Source organism: Thalassophryne amazonica, chromosome 20 (genome assembly GCF_902500255.1).
Source record: "Thalassophryne amazonica chromosome 20, fThaAma1.1, whole genome shotgun sequence".
In the NCBI taxonomy this organism is placed as follows: domain Eukaryota; kingdom Metazoa; phylum Chordata; class Actinopteri; order Batrachoidiformes; family Batrachoididae; genus Thalassophryne; species Thalassophryne amazonica.
Genome location: NC_047122.1, coordinates 52746105 through 52769468, shown reverse-complemented (window position 1 = coordinate 52769468; position 23364 = coordinate 52746105). Strand labels below are relative to the sequence as shown.

Here is a 23364-nt window from a genome sequence, read left to right as displayed (position 1 = left end):
AACAGAGACACTGTGTGATTATGTTAATCAGACTGTTTTCCCTTTTAGTGGTGCTCTTCTGGTGCCTGCTGGACATTGTGCCAATTAAGAATGAGAAGGGGGACGTGGTGCTTTTTCTGGCTTCATTTAAGGATATCACTGACACGAAATCCAAAGCCATCCAAGAGGACAAGAAGGAAGGTCAGTATGGGGACACGCACACAGGTCTTTATGTGGCACATCTTTAATTTCTGTAATACTTAAGAAACAAGACCACAACATTACAGCATTCATTTAACAATCGGAATCTTTACATTGCTTGCTTTTGTCTGAAAAACACTTTTCAGACAAAGCTCCAAAGTGACGAATCCAATGCTCTAGTCCTCTGACAACTGTTTGGCTGGTTCTACACAAACAATCATAATCTCTGAATGGGCTGAAATAGTACAAATACTATTAACAAGAGTATGACCGGAAAGGACCAAGCAGTATTATTTGAAATTGGATGTATGTCACAAACACTTTCATTTTCCCTTCCATTCATTTTTTACACAAAAACAATTTAAAGAATAAAAAAGGTCTGGTCAGGTCTGGGAGTTTGCACTTGTGGTGCTGCAGTATCTAATCATCTAATCCACCACACTATAGAACCATGGATAGATGGCAACCACCCATACAGACATCTGGTCCATCCCTACCTTTCCATTCATTTATGTTACCATCTACTATATATTGCAGCCAGTTGAAATGTGGGGGTTGGCTTCCTACAGCCATTGTGGTCCTAAACACTGGTTCATGCCAAGACAAACATGCTGCAAGGCCAAATTGGTGTAGCCCCTTCGCCTAACCCGAATGTCTTTGGAAGCAGGAGGAAGCCAGAGCACCTGTATGGAAGCCAGGCAAACACAGGGAGAACATGCAAACTCCACACAGAATGGAGCAGGTGGGAAGTGATCCCACAACCTGCTTGCTGTGGGGCAACAGCACTAAGTCATGCTATTGGAAAAATGACAAAACTTCACTTTAGTGCTGCACTGCTTCACCTCAGGGAGCATTGGTGGCCACTGTCCATGTCATGCTCTGACATGTTGCACTTAATCCTTTAACACACCTGAAATCCTTTCATATGCATCATCTTTCTCAATACTACATCACTGTGCACCTGGCACACTCCGCTTTGAAAGTGATGGTAGGTCCCACTCTGATTGGTTGATGCCGTGTTCAGACTACAATATGGCTAACCCTTTGCACCCCAGCACTGCGGTTTGTGAAGGCTGTTGTGTGAAATTCAGTGAGCAGGTGAGAGAGGCAGTGGAGGGAGGGGAAGCAGTTTTGCACAACTGGAAAAGTATGGCAGATGTGGTGAGGGAGACAGCTAGAAAGGTACTGGCTTTGACATCTGGACAGCGGAAGGAAGACCAGGAGACTTGGTAATGGAACGAAGATGTCCAGGAAAGCATAAGGAGAAAGAGGTTGGTAAAAAAAAGAATTTGGATAGTCAGAGAGATGAGGAAAGTAGATAATGAAATACAGCTTAAGATGAAAAGAGAAGTGGCAAAACTAAGGAAAAGGCATATATCAAGCTGTACAAGAAGTTGAATAGTAAGGAAGGAGAAAGGGATTTGTACCAAGAGGCCAGACAAAGGGACAGAGCTAGAAAGGATGTGCAGCAGATTAGGGTGGTAAAAGATACAGATGGCAATGTGCTGACAAGCGAGGAGAGTGTGTTCAGAACATGGAGGGAATATTTTGAGGAGCCGATGAATGCAGGAAATGAGAGAGAGAAAAGGCTAGATGATGTGGAGAGAGTAAATCAGGAAGTGTAAGAGATTAGTAAGGATGAAATGAGGGCAGCTATGAAGAGGATGAAGAGTGGAAAGGCAGAAGGTCCAGATGATATTCAAATGGAGGCATGGAAATGTCTAGGAGAGATGGAAGTGGAGTTTATAACCAGATTGCTTAATAAAATCTTGGAAAGTGAGATGATGCCTGAGGAGTGGAGATGAAGTGTTCTGGTTCCTATTTTTAAGAACAAGAGTGATGTGCAGAACTGCGGTAACTACAGAGGCAAAAAGTTAATCAGCCACAGCGTGAAGTTATGGGAAAGGGTAGTAGAAGCTTGGCTTAGAAAACAGGTGAAGATCTGTGAGCAGCAATATGGTTTCATGCTGAGAAAGCGCACTACAGATGCAATGTTTGCTCTGGGAAAACTGATGGAGAGAGATGGAAACGATTGATCTGCAAAAAGAAGAAGAGGGCTGTGGTTTGTGCTGACATTTCCAACCTCTTAAATAGTAGTGTGGAAAGACACACCCCATATGGAAATGCACCGTCTACACCATTTGTTTTTATGCCCACTGTCAAGATAAAGCCCTTACAGTTCACTGTAATTTAAAATTTGGTTTGCAAACATCTCTACTGTTGCACCCTATTTTAATGGGAAAATTATGACAATTGATGTTTTTGAAAATGTATTTTCATGCATACTTATTCTGAGAATGTTAGATTAATATTTGTATATTATATTGTATTTCATAATCTGATTACATGAGTATAACGATGATAATGTTTAAAGGTGTGCTGTTACAGACATTCATAAAGAAGCTTATGCACTAACATGTTCATTCCAAGGCACCAGCGCTGTGATGCTCTGTGACGCATTTGACATTTCGCTGCTGGGGGATGCGTAGTGGATGGGAATCTACATCTGTTTACTGATGCCCATGTCGGCATTTCTACAGAGACACAGGGAGAATTTTAATTTGTGACATCTGTCCGAAATATTGTGACTTTTTCATTTACTACCTTCAGTTTGCACAGCCCTATTCAGATGTTTACATACACCTCCTACTTGTGCACCAAATTCTTCTATTTTTATTCCATTAAAGCAATATCATATCAAAGAAATCACTGAAAGATGAATATTTTCATGACATTCACATCCATGATCAGTACATGTAGACATATGACCATAACTGTACCTGCGATGTTGATTAAGGAAACAGCAAGCGTACGCCCCCCACCCCCTTCCTTCTCAAATTGCAATTATGATAAATACATAGAACATTTAATACGGTCACACACATTTCCCCAAATTCAATACCTTCAATGGTTTCATCGAAGGACAACACCTGACCCAAAGCAAAAATCAGACGAGGAAACAACAACAAGGTCCTTACGAGTTTTGCCCCCCCCCACCAGCGGCTTTAATTGCTCTCAATACTGTAAATGATGGAGAGCAAAAAATGGCAAGCACGGTTATTTTGAACACATAATGAAATGGTTTTTATAGAATACAGTTGATGCAGTGCGCCTTCACTCTGAGACATACGTCTCACTTTAATAACCGCGAGCCTGACAAATCTTTAAATGAGGATGTTTTATGAAAGTCTCAGTGCGGCTGTAAAAAGGATGGACTTGTTTCTGTGTGTAACCTTGTGCAGTAATATAAAGACACCACAAAAAAAAATCAATAAATAAAGGTGTTTGTAAGGTACCAAATGTATTTGGAAACTGCCTTTAAAACTGACATCCTATCTGCAAACCCAAGTGTACTGTGAAAATGTATATTTTGTATGGACAGACTTTTTAAATTTATGTTTGTAAAATCCTGTAACTCCTTGGATGCCGCTATCATTTTCGTGTATGTCCGCTATCTTCATAGAATTTTTCAGAGAAGCTCTTCTTTGTGTAGCAGGATGAAGGTCCTGGGTCCTGATTGAAAAGACGTTCCCGCTAGTTTGGCTAACGGGGAATTCCACTTTGGCTGACCTGGTAAAGGAATGGTCTTTAGTGCGAGCCATCCGGGTTCGATCCCACGTCGTCCTGGCCACAAAGGTCCTGTGGTCACAATCTGGTGTCACAAACAGGATGTGGGTAGTCACAGAACATGCTTAAATGCACCTGTGACTTCGGGACGAAGTCAAAAATGGTGGGGAGATACGCAGCAAGATGAAGTCCAGATTGAAAAGACGTTCCCGTTAGCTTGGCTAACGGGGAATTCCCATTTGGCTGACCTGGTAGAGTTCTGGTCTTTAGTGCGAGCAGTCCGGGGTTTGATCCCACCGCCGTCCCAGCCACAAATGTCCTACGGTCACAATTGGCGTTGTCGGCAGGATGTGGGTGGTCACAGAACATGCTTAAATGCACCTGTGACTTCGGGACGAAGTCAGAAATGGTGGGGAGATATGTAGCAGGATGAAGGTCCTGGGTCCTGATTGAAAAGTCGTTCCCGCTAGCTTGGCTAACAAGGAATTCCCCTTTGGCTAACCTGGTAAAGGAATGGTCTTTAGTGCGATCCGTCCAGGTTTGATTCCACCATCGTCCCGGCCACAAAGGTCCTGCGGTCACAATCACTTACTCATTCTCCAGGTGCATCATTGGACAGCAAAGCCTGCTGGCACCAGTGGTGGGCACAGTTCTGGCAATCCGCTAACCGCTAATTAGCCAAGCTAACCTTTTTGTTAGTGGATTAGCTTTTCAGCTAACTTCAGAAACTATCAGCTGACCAATTAACTTCTGCTAAATTTAGTTCCGCTAACTTTCAGTCCGCTAACACTTTTTTTGTTGTTGTTGGTAAAGTGATTAAAGTTTAACTGTCAACAACGTTTGCAAACCCTAAAATCATACATGTTAGTTCCTGTCTGTTGTGTGTCTGCAACAGTCAGGCCGGTGTCGCCGACCAAACGTCCCCCTTAAAAGTCGGTCTGCCCTGCCTTCACTGTGCATGTGTCATTAGCCGCGGTTCACGGATTATCGCCTCGTTTCTGCATAAAACTGCACTCTAGTCATCATCTATCTCAGCAACAGATATCTGAAGCTTTTGTACAACAATCATTTCCACATAAATTCAGCATTATTTCATCATAAAAGATGGAGGAAACGATCAGAGCGCCACGGCTACACGAGCTGCTAGCTGATGCGTTCACCGAGCGTCTGTCATTTCAAAACATCACAGAATATCTGCTCATTTTTGCTTAAAACAGGCTCGTTTGTGCTTAAAAATGACTTCAGAATGATTTAAGGGGTTTTACCTTGCCATCTGATGTTTAATAATCCCATTAATCCACAGAACACCAGTGTTCTGTTGAGATGAGCTCCCATATCGACAGTTAGTGTGTCTGCTGTAAAAACAGTGTGTACATGCAAATCTTTACTTTTTTAAAGTGAAAACACACTTATTGCTGTATTTTTATATAAAGACAAAACTTTCGTTTTGAGCACTGTTTTTGACCTACCATAGCCCAAAGAACATGTACGATTATGACTTCTGACATTTGTTTTTTCCCCACACAACATAAAGCGTTACTAAATCATCATCTTTTAAGTAAATGGGACGTATAAGACACCAAATGAAAGCTGTCTTTATATAGAATCGACTACATTTTGAATTATGTGCATGGCTTTCTTGTTCACATCGTAGGGTACACCTTCAAAGAAACCCCCATGTCGTAGGTTGGAATGATATATTCTTGACCTACTTCATGTGTGGCCTCTTCTGCTACTTGCAGGCATTCTTTGACAGTTTTGTATTCCTTAATAGGGTGGTTAATGACAGTGTAGTAATCCAGTGTTGTCATATGTCATAGTGAGACCCAGTATTTTTACTGTTAGCAGTTATTTCTCTAATCTAGACATCCTAAGCTTTCTCATCATACCCAATGTATAGGGTTGGTGGTGGTGGGGGGGTACACCGGACCATGCTGGCCCATGGCCTCTGGTAAATTTGTTGTGATTTGAGTCTGCATAAAAAAATTTAATAGAATTGAACTGAATTAACGAATTGGACCTTTGTTCTCCTGCCATCGTATCAACATCTCCAAACACCTCTGTCCAGTGACCTCCTGAGTCCATGAGCTCTTCCCCTGGGAGGTCATGGTCTAGTGGTTAAGCATTGGGCTTGAGACCAGAGGATCCTCGGTTCAAATCTCAGCCTGACCAGAAACTCACTAAGGGCCCTTGGGCAAGCTCCTTATTCGCCTATTGCTCCCAGTGTGTTGTGGGCATCTTTCATGACAGCCTCACATTGGGGTGAATGTGAGGCATTATTGTAAAGCGCTTTGAATGTCTGATGCAGATGGAAAAGCGCTATATAAATGCATTCCTTTCCCAGGCATCTCAAAGTCCGAGTACCCAGTGACATTAATGTCACCGCCAAGACAGTGAAAGTGAAATTCTACTAGTTATTATTTGATATATCCATTTTTGCTGCATTAGCCAAATATTACACTGGCGTGCAGCATCACTGTAGCTTACTCAGGTCTTTAATCTGCTCACTACTATAGCTCCGCAAGACCAGCTATGAAAGTGAAGGGAAATTCATTAGGTCTAAAAATAAGCAAGTCCCTGTCTGTGAGTTCCTGGTGTGTTGCGTCCCTCCAAGGCGTCGCCGTGTTATGGATGGGCTCTGTCTGTTAGACTCATCTAGGGGTCCGTGCACACTCGCGCGTGTGACAGATAGCGTACTTTCCAAAGGACACTCCAAAGCAGTTATCACTTCCATTCTCCGGCGTTGTTATTGCCATCGTCTCCTCTAAAGCCAGTCTGGCCTTCATCCTTTCCTGTGGCTTCACAGCGGTGAGAATGAGGCCCAGATCTCAGTAAGCAATAAAGTGCCACCTCCCATTACCCTACCCCTCCGTCTGAACACATATCTCCTGTGTTAGCCGCTTTATCTGCACATCCACTGTTCAACTTAACCCCCTGTCTGCCCCAGTAGATTTATCAAAGCCGAAACATGCTTTCCGTCTCCATGCTGGGATGACACAACATGTAATGCAAACAGCAAAATGACAGCAACAACTCAGATGTCACACAGACTGTTGTGTTGTGTTCAAGCTTTCTTAGTCAGGGTAAAATATTGTGTATTTTTGATTCAGTCATGAATCATGAATGGTGGCGGGTTGGTTGGGGTGCCGCACATTTGTGCACTAACTTGTGTATTTGCCGCCAGAGCGACGACGCGGCCGGGTGAAAACGGGCTCACCCTTCAGCTCAGCTCGTCTGCGAAGCAGCACCGTCCTCTACCACATCTCTGATCACCTCCACAGCAGAAAGAAGCGCAAGCTTAAGCTCAACAAGGTACATTATCAGATATTTTTAAAAATAGGGATTGTGATTCAGGAAGTAAGGGAGGTGGTTCTCGTTAAGCCGACAAGATCTATATCAGGCTGCAGAGTCACTGTGTACAGGTGAAGAGGGGTTTTTCCAATAAACAGGAAACTTAAAGACTTAACTGACGCTGTCACAGATTTAATAAGTGAAAATCTCTCACAAGTGATTTAATGATAAGTGTTAAACTGAAAGCTGGGTGCAATGTAAAACCGAAAATTCAAGAAAGGTTAAAGATTCGGGGCAACTGGCTGGATAGATAGATAGATAGATAGATAGATAGATAGATAGATAGATAGATAGATAGATAGATAGATAGATAGATAGATAGATAGATAGATAGATAGATAGATAGATAGATAGATAGATAGATAGATAGATAGATAGATAGATAGATAGATAGATAGATAGATAGATAGATAGATAGATAGATAGATAGATAGATAGATAGATAGATAGATAATATTCTACACACAATACCCCATAATGACAACATGAAGAAATGTTTTTTTTTTTAGATTTTTGCAAATTTATTAAAAATAAAACAACTAAGAAATCACATGTACATAAGTATTCACAGCCTTTGCCATGAAGCTTGAAACTGAGCTTCCTGTTTTTACTGATCATCCTTGACATGTTTCTATAGCTTAATTGGAGTCCATCTGGGGTACATTAATTTGATTGGACATGATTTGGAAAGACACACACCTGTCTACATAAAAGGTCCCATAGTTGACAGTGCATGTCAGAGCACAAACCAAGCATGAAGTTAAAGGAATTGTCTGTAGATCTCTGAGTCAGGATTGTCTTGAGGCACAAATCTGGTGAAGGGTACAGAAGTATTTCTGCTGCTTTGAAGGTCCCAGTGAGCACAGTGGCTGTCAACATACATAAATGGAAGAAGTTGGGATCCACCAGGACTCTTTCTCGAGCTGGCCACCTGTCTAAACTGAGTGATCGGGGGAGAAAGGCCTTAGTCAGGGAGGTGATCAAGAACCATATGGTTACTCTTCTAGAGCTCCAGCATTCCTCTGTGGAGAGAGGAGAACCTTCCAGAAGGACAACCATCTCTGCAGCAATCCACTAATCAGGCCTGTATGGTAGAGTGACCAGACAGCAGCCACTCCTTAGTAAAAAGCACATGGCAGTTCACCTGGAGTTTACCAAAAGGCACCTGAAGGACTCTCAGACCATGAGAAACAAAATTCTCTGGTCTGATGAGAAAAAGATTGAACTATTGATGTGAATACCAGGCATCATGTTTGGAGGAAACCAGGCACAGTGAAGCATAGTGTTGGCAGCATCATGCTGTGGGGATGTTTTTCAGTGGCAGGAACTGGGAGACTAGTCAGGATTGAGGTGAAGATGAATGCAGCAATGTACCTGGATGAAAACCTGCTCCAGAACATTCTTGACCTCAGACTGGGGCGACGGTTCATCTTTCAGCAGGACAATGACCCTAAGTAGACAGCCAGGATACAGGGTAACCCCCACCAAAAAAATAGAACCCATAAAAATTGTAATAAATCCTACAAAAGTCCAGCAAATTTCAAGAAATTCAAGAAATTTGCTGGGCATAAACTTCACAGTCTGTGTATGATCATTCCCCAAAGTTTCAGTTATCTTGGTTGCTTGCATAAAAGTCATGGTCTTTCAAAATTATGCTCCAAATGGTATGACTTGTTGGTGAACTAGACCTTCAGGCAAAATGTCTTTTCCTTGGTTGACCAAGACATGTTGGGGAAGACGACTGGAACAATAGTCTTCCCCAACATGTCTTGGGAATGATTGATCAAATTTGCTGGACCTTTGTAGGATTTATTGCAATTTTTATGGGTTCTGTCTTTTTTTGGGTCAACTTGTATCGAAGGAGTGGCTTCAGTACAACGCTGTGAATGTCCTTGCGTGGCCCAGCCAGACCCTAGACCTGAATCCAATTGATCAACTTTGGAGAGATCTGAAAATGGCTGTACTTCCCATCTAATCTGATAGAACTTAAGAGGTGCAGCAAAGAGGAATAGGTAAAACTGCCCAAAGTGCATCAACCTTGTGGCATCATATTCAGGAAGACTTGAGGCTGTAATTGCTGACAAAGGTGTATCAACAAAGTATTGAGTAAAGGCTGTGAGTACTTATGTACAGCTAATTTCTTAGTTTTTAATTTTTAATACATTTGCAAAAATTAAAAAAATAAGTCATGTTATCATTATGGGGTGTTGTGTGTGGAATTTTGAGGGAAAAAACTGAATTCACTCCATTTTGGAATAAGGCTGTAATATAACAAAATGTGGAAAAAATAAAGGGCTACACTGTAGATAGAGTAGGTTGGGTGGAGAAATGTGGCAGGAGTGATTTATGACTGAATGGTATCTGGAAGCTGTCCGATGGTGTGCGATGTCCAAGGTGGTTCTGGTGAGGACTCCCCTGGTCATCTCTTTAGGGAGGTTTTTCAAGCATATCCAGGAGGCCCTGGGGAAGACCCAGGATACACTGGAGAGATTGCATTTCCTAGCTATCTTGGGAATGCCTCAGGATCCCCTGACTTGGCAAAGGATAGGGAAGTGTTGGGTGAGCTGCTTGGTCTACTGCCAATGTGACCCATACCTGGATAAGCGGCAGAAAATGAATGAATGAATGAATGACAGGGTATCTGGAAGAGTGAAAGGGAAAGTTTACAAGACGGTTGAGAGACCACCTGCATTGTACGGCTTAGAGGTGGTGGTGTTAATAAAAAGCAGAGCTGGAGGTGGCAGAGCTGAAGATGCTATGATTTTCCTTTGGAGTGATGAGGATGGACAGGATTGGGAATTACCATATCAGCGAGAGACCACAAGTAGGACAGTTTGGAGACAACGTCATGGGAGATGAGATTGGGCTGGTTTGGACATGTACGGAGGAGGGATGTAGGATATATAGGGAGAAGGATGCTGAGGATGGAGCCACTATACAGTAGAGGAGGGAGGCCAAGAAGCAGGTTTATGGATGTGCTGAGGGAAGACATTCAGGTGGATGGTCTGTGCAGAGGACAGGGTGAGATGGACACAGATGATTTGCTGTGGTTACCTCTAACGGGAGCAACTAAAAGACAGAAATACTTCATCTAAATTTAGCTTGAAATGCTTTCAAATTGACTGTTTTCACTGGACCATCAGTCTTTGTTTCTACTTGTGTTTTATTTTTTTCCTCAAATCAGAATGTCTTTGGAGATCCACCTGCTCTGCCAGAATACAAGGTAGCAGATGCCAAGAAGTCCAAATTCATCTTACTTCACTTCAGCACATTCAAAGCCGGGTGGGACTGGTTAATTCTGCTCGCCACCTTCTACGTTGCCGTCACAGTCCCCTACAACGTCTGTTTCATCGGCGATGACGACGATCTGACCCGCAGCACGACTGTCAGTGACATCGCAGTGGAAATACTCTTCATCATAGGTGTGACACTAATTAACAGAAAATAAAAGTGCTAACGTGAATTGTGAAAACATTTGCCTACAATAAATATTCCTTCCTGTCTGCCAGACATTGTATTCAATTTTCGCACCACTTACGTCAGCAAGTCGGGTCAGGTGATCTTTGACGCTCAGCAGATCTGCATCCACTACCTGACCACATGGTTCATCATTGACCTGGTGGCAGCCCTGCCCTTTGACCTGCTTTATGCCTTCAAAGTCAGTGTGGTAAGTAGCCACAAAGTTGTCACTAAAACACTCAGGGCAGCTGTGGATCAGGCTGTGATGAGGGTTTGTATTGCATATTCCAACACTTATACCACATGACTTCATAAGAATGGATTCCATGTGTTATTTGCGGTGCCGCTCTGGCACATATTTGATTCTGTGTATTGATTCCACACACTGTACAAAGCCTGACAAAGCAATCTAACATGCATCATTAAAGCCCTTTTTTACTTCTCCTACGTTCAAAAACATGGCCCCCTTAAGAGTAGAATGAAGGAAGAAAAGAGAGATCTAGAGCAATTAGGTAGATCTCCTTCTCTTGGCTGTGCCTGGATGATAATGCCCTGTGGATGCACAAAACTGTTGGGAAATTTTGACTGTTTGCTTGATGTTACAGAAGGCTTTTGTTTTTAATTATTTTTTTACTCTCTACCCTGTCATTTGTAATAAGAGGCTCACAGATGTTGCTTTAACCTGCAACTGAAGCAAGCCAATATTCTAGCTGGATGCACACAAACGATTGCTGCTTGTTTGTTCACAAAGTGAAACTGAAGTGACTTCTACTTATTTGAAATTCTCAAGTCAAGTCTAGAGAAATGCACTGGCGCTCCATCGGCCTAACCTCGGCCTTAGGTTCTGGATGGCAACTATTCAGACACACAACCGAGCCATCCCCCTTCTCAAAGCTAACCATTTATCTACTGCAGCCTGGTGAAACATGGGTGGTCCCTTGGGGTGGTCCTTCCAACTGTTGGGGTCCTCTGTGTGTTGGATCGTGCAGAGAAACACACCACATGGCCACCATGCAAGTGACACTCTTCATCTCAGTTTCCCTACGTAACCACTGATTTGATGTATTCATTGCAGCTGTACCCAAAGACCAGCTGAATAGACCTAATACCAAAGACATCTTATTCATGCTTTAGGTAACTGATTATCAATGTACAACTACACAATAAGACAGAATGCATTAGAACCTGAAAGACTTGGACCTTTATTCTCCTGTAAACATATCAGCATCGCCAAACACCTCTGTCTAGCATCCTCATGACTCCACAACCTCTTCCTAGGCATATGCTGATCTCAGGGGCTGAGGACCCATAACCATGAATGTCGCCGCCAAGACAAGTGAATGTCTCTTCAAATTCAACAGTCACTACATTCAGATACACTTCTGATGTCTGATTCTCAAAAGTCATTGAATCCCTTGATCTTAGTCTTGATCCAAGACTGACTGTAGCCATTATTCCCACAAAATCACAGCATCACCGATGAAGTCAAGGTCAGTAACCCTTTCCTTGCCAACAAAACCACCTAAGGTGCTGGTTTCCACAACCCAGCCCACCATCCAGTCAAAGCAAGTATTGAACATTGTAGGTACCAGAACACAGCCCTGATGAATGCCAGTTTTCACTGGGAACAATTGAGACTTCAGATTTAAAGACATGCAGGTTAGGTGAATTGGAAACGTTATAATTGTCCAAGTCTCCCCTGCAAAAGAAGTCTCAATCTCAATGGGACTAACCTGGTTAAATAAAGGTTAAATAAATAAATAAAATAAAGACTTTCTGCCCCCCAATGCAGCAGCACTCATAATACCTGTAATATCAAGCAACGTCTTGGGGATCCCACCAATTTCCAACATGCCCCAAAGAGCAGCCTGGTCAACTAAATCAAAAGCATTTGATTTTGACTTGACGTATGACTGATAATAGAAAAAGCACCCAGGTGAAGAAAAAAAGTCAAAAAGAATGGAAAAGAATTCTTGTGGAACAAGCTAGAGGTGAGATTGAGTGCTGTGAAAGGGAGCGTAAGCGATGAAAGAGTAGATGGTGTCTCGCCGAGCAGAGGGCTGGGCAGAATGACAGACTGCTTCGGGCTCAGGCACCAATTTGGTCCCACATTCTATTAATGGAAATTCCATGCACACTCCCACTAGATTGGGATTTCAATGCAAGGTTAGATAAACGTGTCCCGCTGCAGGGAACACCAGGAAAGGCTGGTAATTATGGAACGCCATCTCTAAGGATGGACTGTTTAGATGGATGTCCCCTCTGAGAGCAAAGTCATCTTTTACCAAAATGAGCCAGGGGCTCTCAGCAGTGCTCTCCTCTTTCCTGTTCATTTATGCTTTTTTTTTGGGGGGGGGGGGGCTTTATGTTTTACTGGCTTATTTGGTGGTTTCTTAGAATGTTACAGCAATTTTTACATTTTGGAATGGATTTGCAAAAAGAACCAAAGAAGTTCAATAAAACCTCTGGCATTACTACATTCTCCTCTATACCTGACCAGCATGAATCCTGTCTTCTGTGTCTTTAGCAGTAGCACAGGCGGGGGTATTATTTTCGGTCCTGTGACTGCATCTGTCTGTCACCCCATGCGTGAGCAAATAACTCAAAGAGGTTTTATCCGATTTGGATCAAACTTGGTGGAAAGGTGGTGTGACAGTAGGCGGGTATAGAAAATAGATGGATGACACAGTAGCATGAAATAATCATTCAACTTTCTCTTGGATACATGACCTTTGACTTTGGGTGATCTTGAAAGAGCAAAGTCTTAGAATGGCTTATTTTGAGGAACTGGGTGCAGATACACCTGTGGTTACTATGATCAGAAACAGAATCAGAATTGAATTTATTGCCAAGTAAGTTCTCACATACAAGGAATTTGATCTGGTGTCACTGGTGCATAAACAACAATAAAAGAAAAGGGGAAAAAATGCTTCTGTAAGAAGTAAAAGAGTCAAACGGGCAAAACTATGTTTACTGTCAAATAAATATAGTGGAATGGGGCTGTGCAGGCATGCAGATGTACAGTACCTTTGTGGGAGTGTGTGTGTGTGTGGGGGGGGGGGTAAGTGGGGGTATCTGGCATTATTTCTAAGTCTACCCGCAGATAGAAAGAACCTGTTTTTGTGTCTTGAAGTTTTAGTCCTGATGGACCTCAGCCATCTGCCAAAGGAGAGGGTGACAAAGAGTTTCAGATTGGCTGGTGTCTTCCTTGTTTGTCTCAGGGCCCTGGAGGTGTACAGGTCCTGTAGGGATGGCAGATTGCAGTCGATACACTAATATGAAATCTTATGTTGAATTTCATATCAATTTAACTTGATATGACCTCTGACCTCGGTGACCTTGAAAAAGCAAACTCCTTTATATCACTTAAGTTTGTGGATAATTCATGATTTGCAGCTGATTCACAGTTTGAGGGTTAACAGATGCACATATGATTACTGTTAAACACTAATATGAAGTCATACAGTCACTGGCCACTTTATTAGGTACACCTTGCTAGCATCAGGTTGAACCCCCTTTTGCCTTCAGAACTACCTTAATTCTTTGTGGCATAGATTCAGCAAGGCGTTGGAAACATTCCTCAGAGATGTTGGTCCATATTGACATGATGGCATCACCCTGTCACCCATTCAACCAGTCTGTCCATTCACCTCTGATTCTTGACATCAACAAGGCATTTTTGTCCACACAGCTGCCACTCACTGGATATCTTCTCTTTTTCGGACTATTCTCTGTCAACCCTACAGATGGTTGCGTGTGAAAATCCCAGTAGATCAGCAGTTTTTAAAATACTCAGACCAGCCCGGCTGGCACCAACAACCATGCCACATTCAAAGTCACTTAAATCTCCTTTCTTCCCCATTCTGATGCTTGGTTTGAACTTTAGCACCTCTTCTTCACCACGTCTAGATGCCTAAATGTATTGACTTGCTGCCATGTAATTGGCTGATTAGTTATTTGTGTTAACAAGCAATTGCACAGGTGTACCTAATAAAGTGGCCTGTGACTGTATATCACCTATCTCTTGATCTCGTAACCTTTGACTTTGAAAAGTAACTCAGACATTTTGGAGCAGAACTGATCAAATGCCAATGTCATGGCAAACCATATATTATGGTATCACTGAATTAAAAAAAAAAATAAATCAAAGAAATTATGTTACATAGTTGGCATTAAATGTGTTAAACAATCAATCAATCAATCAATTTTTTTTTTATATAGCGCCAAATCACAACAAACAGTTGCCCCAAGGCGCTTTATATTGTAAGGCAAGGCCATACAATAATGATGTAAAACCCCAACGGTCAAAACGACCCCCTGTGAGCAAGCACTTGGCTACAGTGGGAAGGAAAAACTCCCTTTTAACAGGAAGAAACCTCCAGCAGAACCAGGCTCAGGGAGGGGCAGTCTTCTGCTGGGACTGGTTGGGGCTGAGGGAGAGAACCAGGAAAAAGACATGCTGTGGAGGGGAGCAGAGATCGATCACTAATGATTAAATGCAGAGTGGTGCATACAGAGCAAAAAGAGAAAGAAACAGTGCATCATGGGAACCCCCCAGCAGTCTACGTCTATAGCAGCATAACTAAGGGATGGTTCAGGGTCACCTGATCCAGCCCTAACTATAAGCTTTAGCAAAAAGGAAAGTTTTAAGCCTAATCTTAAAAGTAGAGAGGGTGTCTGTCTCCCTGATCTGAATTGGGAGCTGGTTCCACAGGAGAGGAGCCTGAAAGCTGAAGGCTCTGCCTCCCATTCTACTCTTACAAACCCTAGGAACTACAAGTAAGCCTGCAGTCTGAGAGCGAAGCGCTCTATTGGGGTGATATGGTACTACGAGGTCCCTAAGATAAGATGGGACCTGATTATTCAAAACCTTATAAGTAAGAAGAAGAATTTTAAATTCTATTCTAGAATTAACAGGAAGCCAATGAAGAGAGGCCAATATGGGTGAGATATGCTCTCTCCTTCTAGTCCCCGTCAGCACTCTAGCTGCAGCATTTTGAATTAACTGAAGGCTTTTTAGGGAACTTTTAGGACAACCTGATAATAATGAATTACAATAGTCCAGCCTAGAGGAAATAAATGCATGAATTAGTTTTTCAGCATCACTCTGAGACAAGACCTTTCTGATTTTAGAGATATTGCGTAAATGCAAAAAAGCAGTCCTACATATTTGTTTAATATGCGCTTTGAATGACATATCCTGATCAAAAATGACTCCAAGATTTCTCACAGTATTACTAGAGGTCAGGGTAATGCCATCCACAGTAAGGATCTGGTTAGACACCATGTTTCTAAGATTTGTGGGGCCAAGTACAATAACTTCAGTTTTATCTGAGTTTAAAAGCAGGAAATTAGAGGTCATCCATGTCTTTATGTCTGTAAGACAATCCTGCAGTTTAGCTAATTGGTGTGTGTCGTCTGGCTTCATGGATAGATAAAGCTGGGTATCATCTGCGTAACAATGAAAATTTAAGCAATACCGTCTAATAATACTGCCTAAGGGAAGCATATATAAAGTGAATAAAATTGGTCCTAGCACAGAACCTTGTGGAACTCCATAATTAACTTTAGTCTGTGAAGAAGATTCCCCATTTACATGAACAAATTGTAATCTATTAGACAAATATGATTCAAACCACCGCAGCGCAGTGCCTTTAATACCTATGGCATGCTCTAATCTCTGTAATAAAATTTTATGGTCAACAGTATCAAAAGCAGCACTGAGGTCTAACAGAACAAGCACAGAGATGAGTCCACTGTCCGAGGCCATAAGAAGATCATTTGTAACCTTCACTAATGCTGTTTCTGTACTATGATGAATTCTAAAACCTGACTGAAACTCTTCAAATAGACCATTCCTCTGCAGATGATCAGTTAGCTGTTTTACAACTACCCTTTCAAGAATTTTTGAGAGAAAAGGAAGGTTGGAGATTGGCCTATAATTAGCTAAGATAGCTGGGTCAAGTGATGGCTTTTTAAGTAATGGTTTAATTACTGCCACCTTAAAAGCCTGTGGTACATAGCCAACTAACAAAGATAGATTGATCATATTTAAGATCGAAGCATTAAATAATGGTAGGGCTTCCTTGAGCAGCCTGGTAGGAATGGGGTCTAATAAACATGTTGATGGTTTGGATGAAGTAACTAATGAAAATAACTCAGACAGAACAATCGGAGAGAAAGAGTCTAACCAAATACCGGCATCACTGAAAGCAGCCAAAGATAACGATACGTCTTTGGGATGGTTATGAGTAATTTTTTCTCTAATAGTTAAAATTTTGTTAGCAAAGAAAGTCATGAACTCATTACTAGTTAAAGTTAATGGAATACTCAGCTCAATAGAGCTCTGACTCTTTGTCAGCCTGGCTACAGTGCTGAAAAGAAACCTGGGGTTGTTCTTATTTTCTTCAATTAGTGATGAGTAGAAAGATGTCCTAGCTTTACGGAGGGCTTTTTTATAGAGCAACAGACTCTTTTTCCAGGCTAAGTGAAGATCTTCTAAATTAGTGAGACGCCATTTCCTCTCCAACTTACGGGTTATCTGCTTTAAGCTACGAGTTTGAGAGTTATACCATGGAGTCAGACACTTCTGATTTAAAGCTCTCTTTTTCAGAGGAGCTACAGCATCCAAAGCTGTCTTCAATGAGGATGTAAAACTATTGACGAGATACTCTATCTCCCTTACAGAGTTTAGGTAGCTACTCTGCACTGTGTTGTTATATGGCATTAGAGAACATAAAGAAGGAATCATATCCTTAAACCTAGTTACAGCGCTTTCTGAAAGACTTCTAGTGTAATGAAACTTATTCCCTACTGCTGGGTAGTCCATCAGAGTAAATGTAAATGTTATTAAAAAATGATCAGACAGAAGGGAGTTTTCAGGGAATACTGTTAAGTCTTCTATTTCCATACCATAAGTCAGAACAAGATCTAAGATATGATTAAAGTGGTGGGTGGACTCATTTACTTTTTGAGCAAAGCCAATAGAGTCTAATAATAGATTAAATGCAGTGTTGAGGCTGTCATTCTCAGCATCTGTGTGGATGTTAAAATCGCCCACTATAATTATCTTATCTGAGCTAAGCACTAAGTCAGACAAAAGGTCTGAAAATTCACAGAGAAACTCACAGTAACGACCAGGTGGACGATAGATAATAACAAATAAAACTGGTTTTTGGGACTTCCAATTTGGATGGACAAGACTAAGAGACAAGCTTTCAAATGAATTAAAGCTCTGTCTGGGTTTTTGATTAATTAATAAGCTGGAATGGAAGATTGCTGCTAATCCACCGCCCCGGCCCGTGCTACGAGCATTCTGACAGTTAGTGTGACTCGGGGGTGTTGACTCATTTAAACTAACATATTCATCCTGCTGTAACCAGGTTTCTGTTAGGCAGAATAAATCAATATGTTGATCAATTATTATATCATTTACCAACAGGGACTTAGAAGAGAGAGACCTAATGTTTAATAGACCACATTTAACTGTTTTAGTCTGTGGTGCAGTTGAAGGTGCTATATTATTTTTTCTTTTTGAATTTTTATGCTTAAATAGATTTTGCTGGTTATTGGTAGTCTGGGAGCAGGCACCGTCTCTACGGGGATGGGGTAATGAGGGGATGGCAGGGGGAGAGAAGCTGCAGAGAGGTGTGTAAGACTACAACTCTGCTTCCTGGTCCCAACCCTGGATAGTCACTGATTCTAGTTTGGTCTTGAGCTGCTGCTCATTTGTAAAAGGTCCCACACAGAGATGAGTGATCCACTATGTCATTTGAAGTAATATTCTACTTTGACAGATCTTTAATCTTTTGCGAACCTTTGATTGGTTTTTAGCATTTTTCTCAAAGTGCTCATAATCCTGTTCATTTTCATCAGTTCAGTGTTTTAACGGTAATTTTACTCTTGCTGACCTTTTAATCGCTTTATATTGCTGCTGTCTTTTAATCACTGAAATCAAAGCATCCCCAGCTGAAGTGGTGGTCAGCGTTTTTGTAGCATCGAAGATCATTTGTAGAGAAGTCGCTGCGTAGAAAGATGACGCTGAAACTTCAGTCTGGCGGTAACGTCTTCACACCGTAACCAAAGGCACTGGAGGTTGTTATTAATTCCTTACTGCTGCAGTTATTATTAAAGCTCCTGTGAATACGTCTTGTGGGCCTGAAGACCTAGTTTGTATCTGGGTGTGATGCATAACATTATTCCTGCTTATTGGCTCACGCCTGCTGCATCAATAAAGCTAATAAAAAATAAGCATGACTAGTCACGCTGCTGCCGTGAATGGCTTGTAGCGCTAAAGGCGGGGCCAAAGGCAAAGAAGTAATGATGGAGTTTTTCCCCACCCCTTGTCAACTTACTTTGTCCCATATGTGCAAATAGTGCCTTAACAGCAAAATGAAAAACGTGAAAGGTATCAAAAGGTAAATTTCACACCTGGTGAGTGGGGAAAATGGAAATGTGATTGGCAGATGCAGGAGGGCTGTCATGGAAGTGGCAGAGGGACAAGTTTGTGGGAGAAAGCAGTGAAAGGCGGAACCGGCTCTGGCTGTGCGTAGTTGTTTATTGCTCGCGCCGCTGAAGGAGGATGGGACGAGGCACTTACTGCTCTCTCTCTCTCCACAGGTGGGATGTGGTGAAGTGATAGATGGTAGGGAAGAGATGGAGCTTCTCCCCAGAGCTTCGTAGGAGGCTTCATTACCCCTCGTGTTCCAGCGCTTCTCATTTTTGCACAGCAGAGTTGGTGGGGTGGGGGTGGGTTGTGGGGGGGGGGCATCATAAAATTTTGTGGAACCACATGCAAGAAACCCTGTGATAGGGTTTGTCCTCACGTGGTCTTTTGGTTTTGTGCAAGGATTCCGATTGTGTACTTTTCCTTTTCTTTTCTTCTGTTTGTTTCTCCTCCTTACATTTGTTTTATCTCTATTTTTCTATACCAGAATATCATAGTACCTGCGGGTATCAAGACGTTAAGGGCTATAGTAATCTGACCCCCATCATCTTGGCTTTTCCTCAACTGGTTGACCTTTGACTAACTTTACAAGGGCAATTCTGGAATCCACCTATAGTAATTGTGTGCCTCCAAATTCTCTCCAGGATGTGTCCCATCTCTCACACAATGACCTTTGGAATAGGATCCAGCTTCCCGAATAGACAAGTACAGAGAATGAATGAATGGATGAATGGAAAGGATTTGGTTAAATCTGGGTTGAAAATCAACTTCCTTGACTTTGACATTTCCAAAATGAATTCTTTTAGGGCAACCTTCAATGACATACCAAGACTGGTAGAAATCAGCACAAGGCCCTCAGAGGATTTAGCCAATAAACAGAAAGACCGACCTGACCTTGGACCCAGTGATTGAGCATTGGCACATTTGACCTTTCTGGACAATCTTGGACCTCAGCTTTATATATGTGTATCGCGTTTGGTGCAAATCAGAGGGAAAAACCTAAATTTTGATCTTTGACCCCATTGTTAATCCCACTGATTAACCTTTGGTAAATTTGATCTTGTCTGGGCGATTTCAGAACCCATATGTGTGCCGCATTTGATGGAAATTGCAGTGAAAAAATAGAAAAAACAAAGAAATCTAAACTTTGACCTTTTACCCAAAGACCTTTACCATTACCAAAACAAACCCTTTAAGGGTAATTCTTATATTGGCCTTAATCCACTTATTAAGTTTGGTGGAAAACAGATGAAGAACTGGGGAGGACTAAGGAAACAACAAGACAAACCAAAATTTTGTCCTTTCACCCCAGTGACCTTGACTTTTCCCCAAAAAGCCTTTTAAGGAGAATTCTGGGGTAATTTTTCTTCCACATGCCAAGTTTAGTTAGAATCTGCCAAAGGACTTGAGGTGAGAAGGCGAACAAACAGAGAAATGTTTCTCAGATTATAGTGTGATTTATGTCCCTATATTCATTTTCCACCAGCTTCCCAAATGCACACGTGCACTACACAAAATATGCATAACATGCATCTTTATGAGAGGTTACAATAATTGACCTTGTCCCACATCCTCTTGAAATCATGCCCTGTGCCTGTGCAGCGCCTCCTGTGGGGATTTGTGGTGCAAAGCCCACTGCAGTTGGAGATTACCTGAGGAGCAGGTGCACGATTAATGACCTTCACAGTACATCACAGAGTGTGAGGAAAGACAGAAAATGACAGGTGCAGATATACCTGTGCTTTAATTCATATTCAGGGACCCTTCATGAAAATAAGAGACACTTGAGGTGCATAATGCGCCACCAAAACGCTGAAGCTGGCTGATGACCTAAATGGGACATGTTTTGCATTTGTCTGTGGTGTGGTCAGGTCAGGTCTGGGAGCATGCACAGGTCCCATGCGTTGATGCTTCCAACCACGCAATGGAAGTGTCTTGGATCCTGGATGGAAGCCACCCAGGTAGACAACCTGTTCATCCCCACCGCTTGAAAGTAACCATCTATGTATCTGCCAGATCCAGCTTCAACGCTGTAGCACCTCCTGCGTTCTGGATCTGGCCTAAGAAATGCACCATGTGGTCAAAACATCATAGCTGACATTCTGTCACAAGTGATGCTGTAAGGGTCTTGTGATTCGTTCCTGTGTTGTGGTTTGCTATATCTTGTTATGATTAAAGTTATGAGCTAAATTTTGTTCTTATGTATATTATCCATTTTTTCTGTTACTGTTAGAGTTTTGTTGTTTTCAAGTGTCAAGTTTTATGTTTCTGAGTAGCACGTTGCCCATGGGGATCCACGGGCTCTAGTTTGGGTAGTATTTAAAAAATAGGCACCTGACATTTTTCAAGGGTGGTAATAAATTATGCAAATTTTCTATAATGATTTTAACTGAAAGTGCAAGACATTAAAATGCTAACATTTTGTGAATGATTGTATTTATTATTTGGCACATTTCACAACTGGCAAGGTTGAAATATTTCCTTTGTTTTGAGCTTGTTTCATTACCAAGGACTAATTAATGGTGATATCGACATCCATTGTTCACAGTTGTTACCTAATATCCCTAATTTCTCCACAAATAATCCTGTCAACTTTCCGTTTTTGCGGCATTCATCTTTGACTCAAAATACATAAACATACCAAACGACAAACGTCAGCTCTCCCCAGTTTGTCCGTGAAGTTACATACACATACACAGAGACCACTTGGCTTTTAATATATAGATTATTTCCTTTTTGTCCAGTTTTAGTTATCATATTTCCCTTGTTTATTTCATGGTGTCCTTTTGGTAAATTTTTTTTTTTTGCAGATATTTTTGCATGTGAGTTTTTGGTTGATTTATTCTACTGTCTTGGTGTTTTCTGTTTGATTCGAACACGAGTGTGCCTGTACACAGATTGTACTCATTTTCTTTAGACCCCTCTTCCTACCTATACCCTAAAATGTCAAGACATGAAAAGGAGAGTGTGGTGTTGGATGTTGTGGTAGTATTTGCTATTTAGCGTGGAATGAAAAGGCATGTTGCATTAAGAAAAATGAGTAGCTACATTTTTCATCAGTTGTGTTTCTGATGTACACGTTGGTTGTATATATATTTCTTACAACCTGTGTTCTTGATTTTCAAAATCTCGTGTCTAGTTGAGGTTTAATGGGTGTTGGCGTGTATGCTGGTGTATGTTCATGTTTATTTTAAAAAGCTTCATCGCACACACACACAGTCGAAATGATGCCTTACGGGAGCTTGTATAGTAGCCTTGGCTTATTGTTCCTCATTCCTAGGTGTCTGTGGTGCACCTGCTAAAAACTGTGCGTCTACTTCGTTTGCTTCGGCTGCTCCAGAAGATGGACCGCTACTCGCAGCACAGTACCGTTGTCCTGACCCTGCTGATGTCCATGTTCGCCCTGCTGGCCCACTGGATGGCCTGCATCTGGTATATCATCGGCAAAATGGAGATGGAAGCCAACACCTACAACTGGGACATTGGTGAGTAAGACTGCAAAGTCTGTTAACTTCTTCTCTTGTCAGCTCACGTTGGTGTTTTTAAGTAGTTGTACATAATTTTTTCCAGCTCACTTGAGTGTTTTTAGGATGTAGAAAAACATCATGAGGTGTATTTTGTATTGAGGCACTGCTGGAGTTGTGATTAATGTTATTAGTGGATGCAACGTGATATGAAGTGCGAAGGTGATATACAGTGTTGTATTCATAATTTCCAAATACTACATACTGGGGTGGGGCGGCATGGTGGATTAGTGGTTAGCACTGTGGCCTCACAGTGAGAAGGTACCAGGTTTGCTTCCGACTCGCACCTTCCTCTGTGGAGTTTGCATCTCCCCCTGTGTTTGGAGTTCCCATCTGGCTTCCTCCCAGTTTGAAATAGATGCAAGTTGGGTGAATGTGTGACTCTAAACGGACTGTAGGTGTGTGTGCAGATGCGAATGAGTTTGTCTGTCTATGTGTATCGACCCTGCGATAGACCGGCGGGATAGGATCCATCTCCCCTGTGAACTCTAACTGGAGAAAGCAAGTTTAGAAAATTATTGAATATATACTTTCTTGTTATCATAATGTAAATTATAAAAGAACAGGATGAAATTGATGATTCACCTTAAAAAAAGAAGATAAATACCAGCATTGGCAGCTGTGGATTTAACAAGAACAGATGATGAAAATGATGGTTTTCCATTCAAGGGACAAATATTTACTCACTAAACAACCAGAACACATGAACAGATAGAGAGGCAGCACCGTGATCACGACCCAGTAACAGATGAGTCTGTTGGAATGTACAGAATGTACCATGTGAAGCTATGTAAACCCCGGCTGCCCAATTTGGGGCAGTTTGCCCAGTTTGGCTGC

At 41.8% G+C, this 23364-nt stretch overlaps 1 protein-coding gene across 1 annotated transcript in view; it reads left to right on the top strand.

The window, feature by feature from the left end:
• kcnh8 (potassium voltage-gated channel, subfamily H (eag-related), member 8) overlaps positions 1-23364 on the top strand; it is a 120581-nt gene that overhangs the window by 40045 nt on the left and 57172 nt on the right. Inside the window, exons 3-7 of the mRNA XM_034161081.1 lie at positions 49-180; positions 6932-7059; positions 10283-10520; positions 10608-10765; positions 22284-22488. Of these exons, the coding sequence (XP_034016972.1) occupies positions 49-180; positions 6932-7059; positions 10283-10520; positions 10608-10765; positions 22284-22488 (861 nt within the window). The remainder of the gene's footprint in view (positions 1-48; positions 181-6931; positions 7060-10282; positions 10521-10607; positions 10766-22283; positions 22489-23364) is intronic.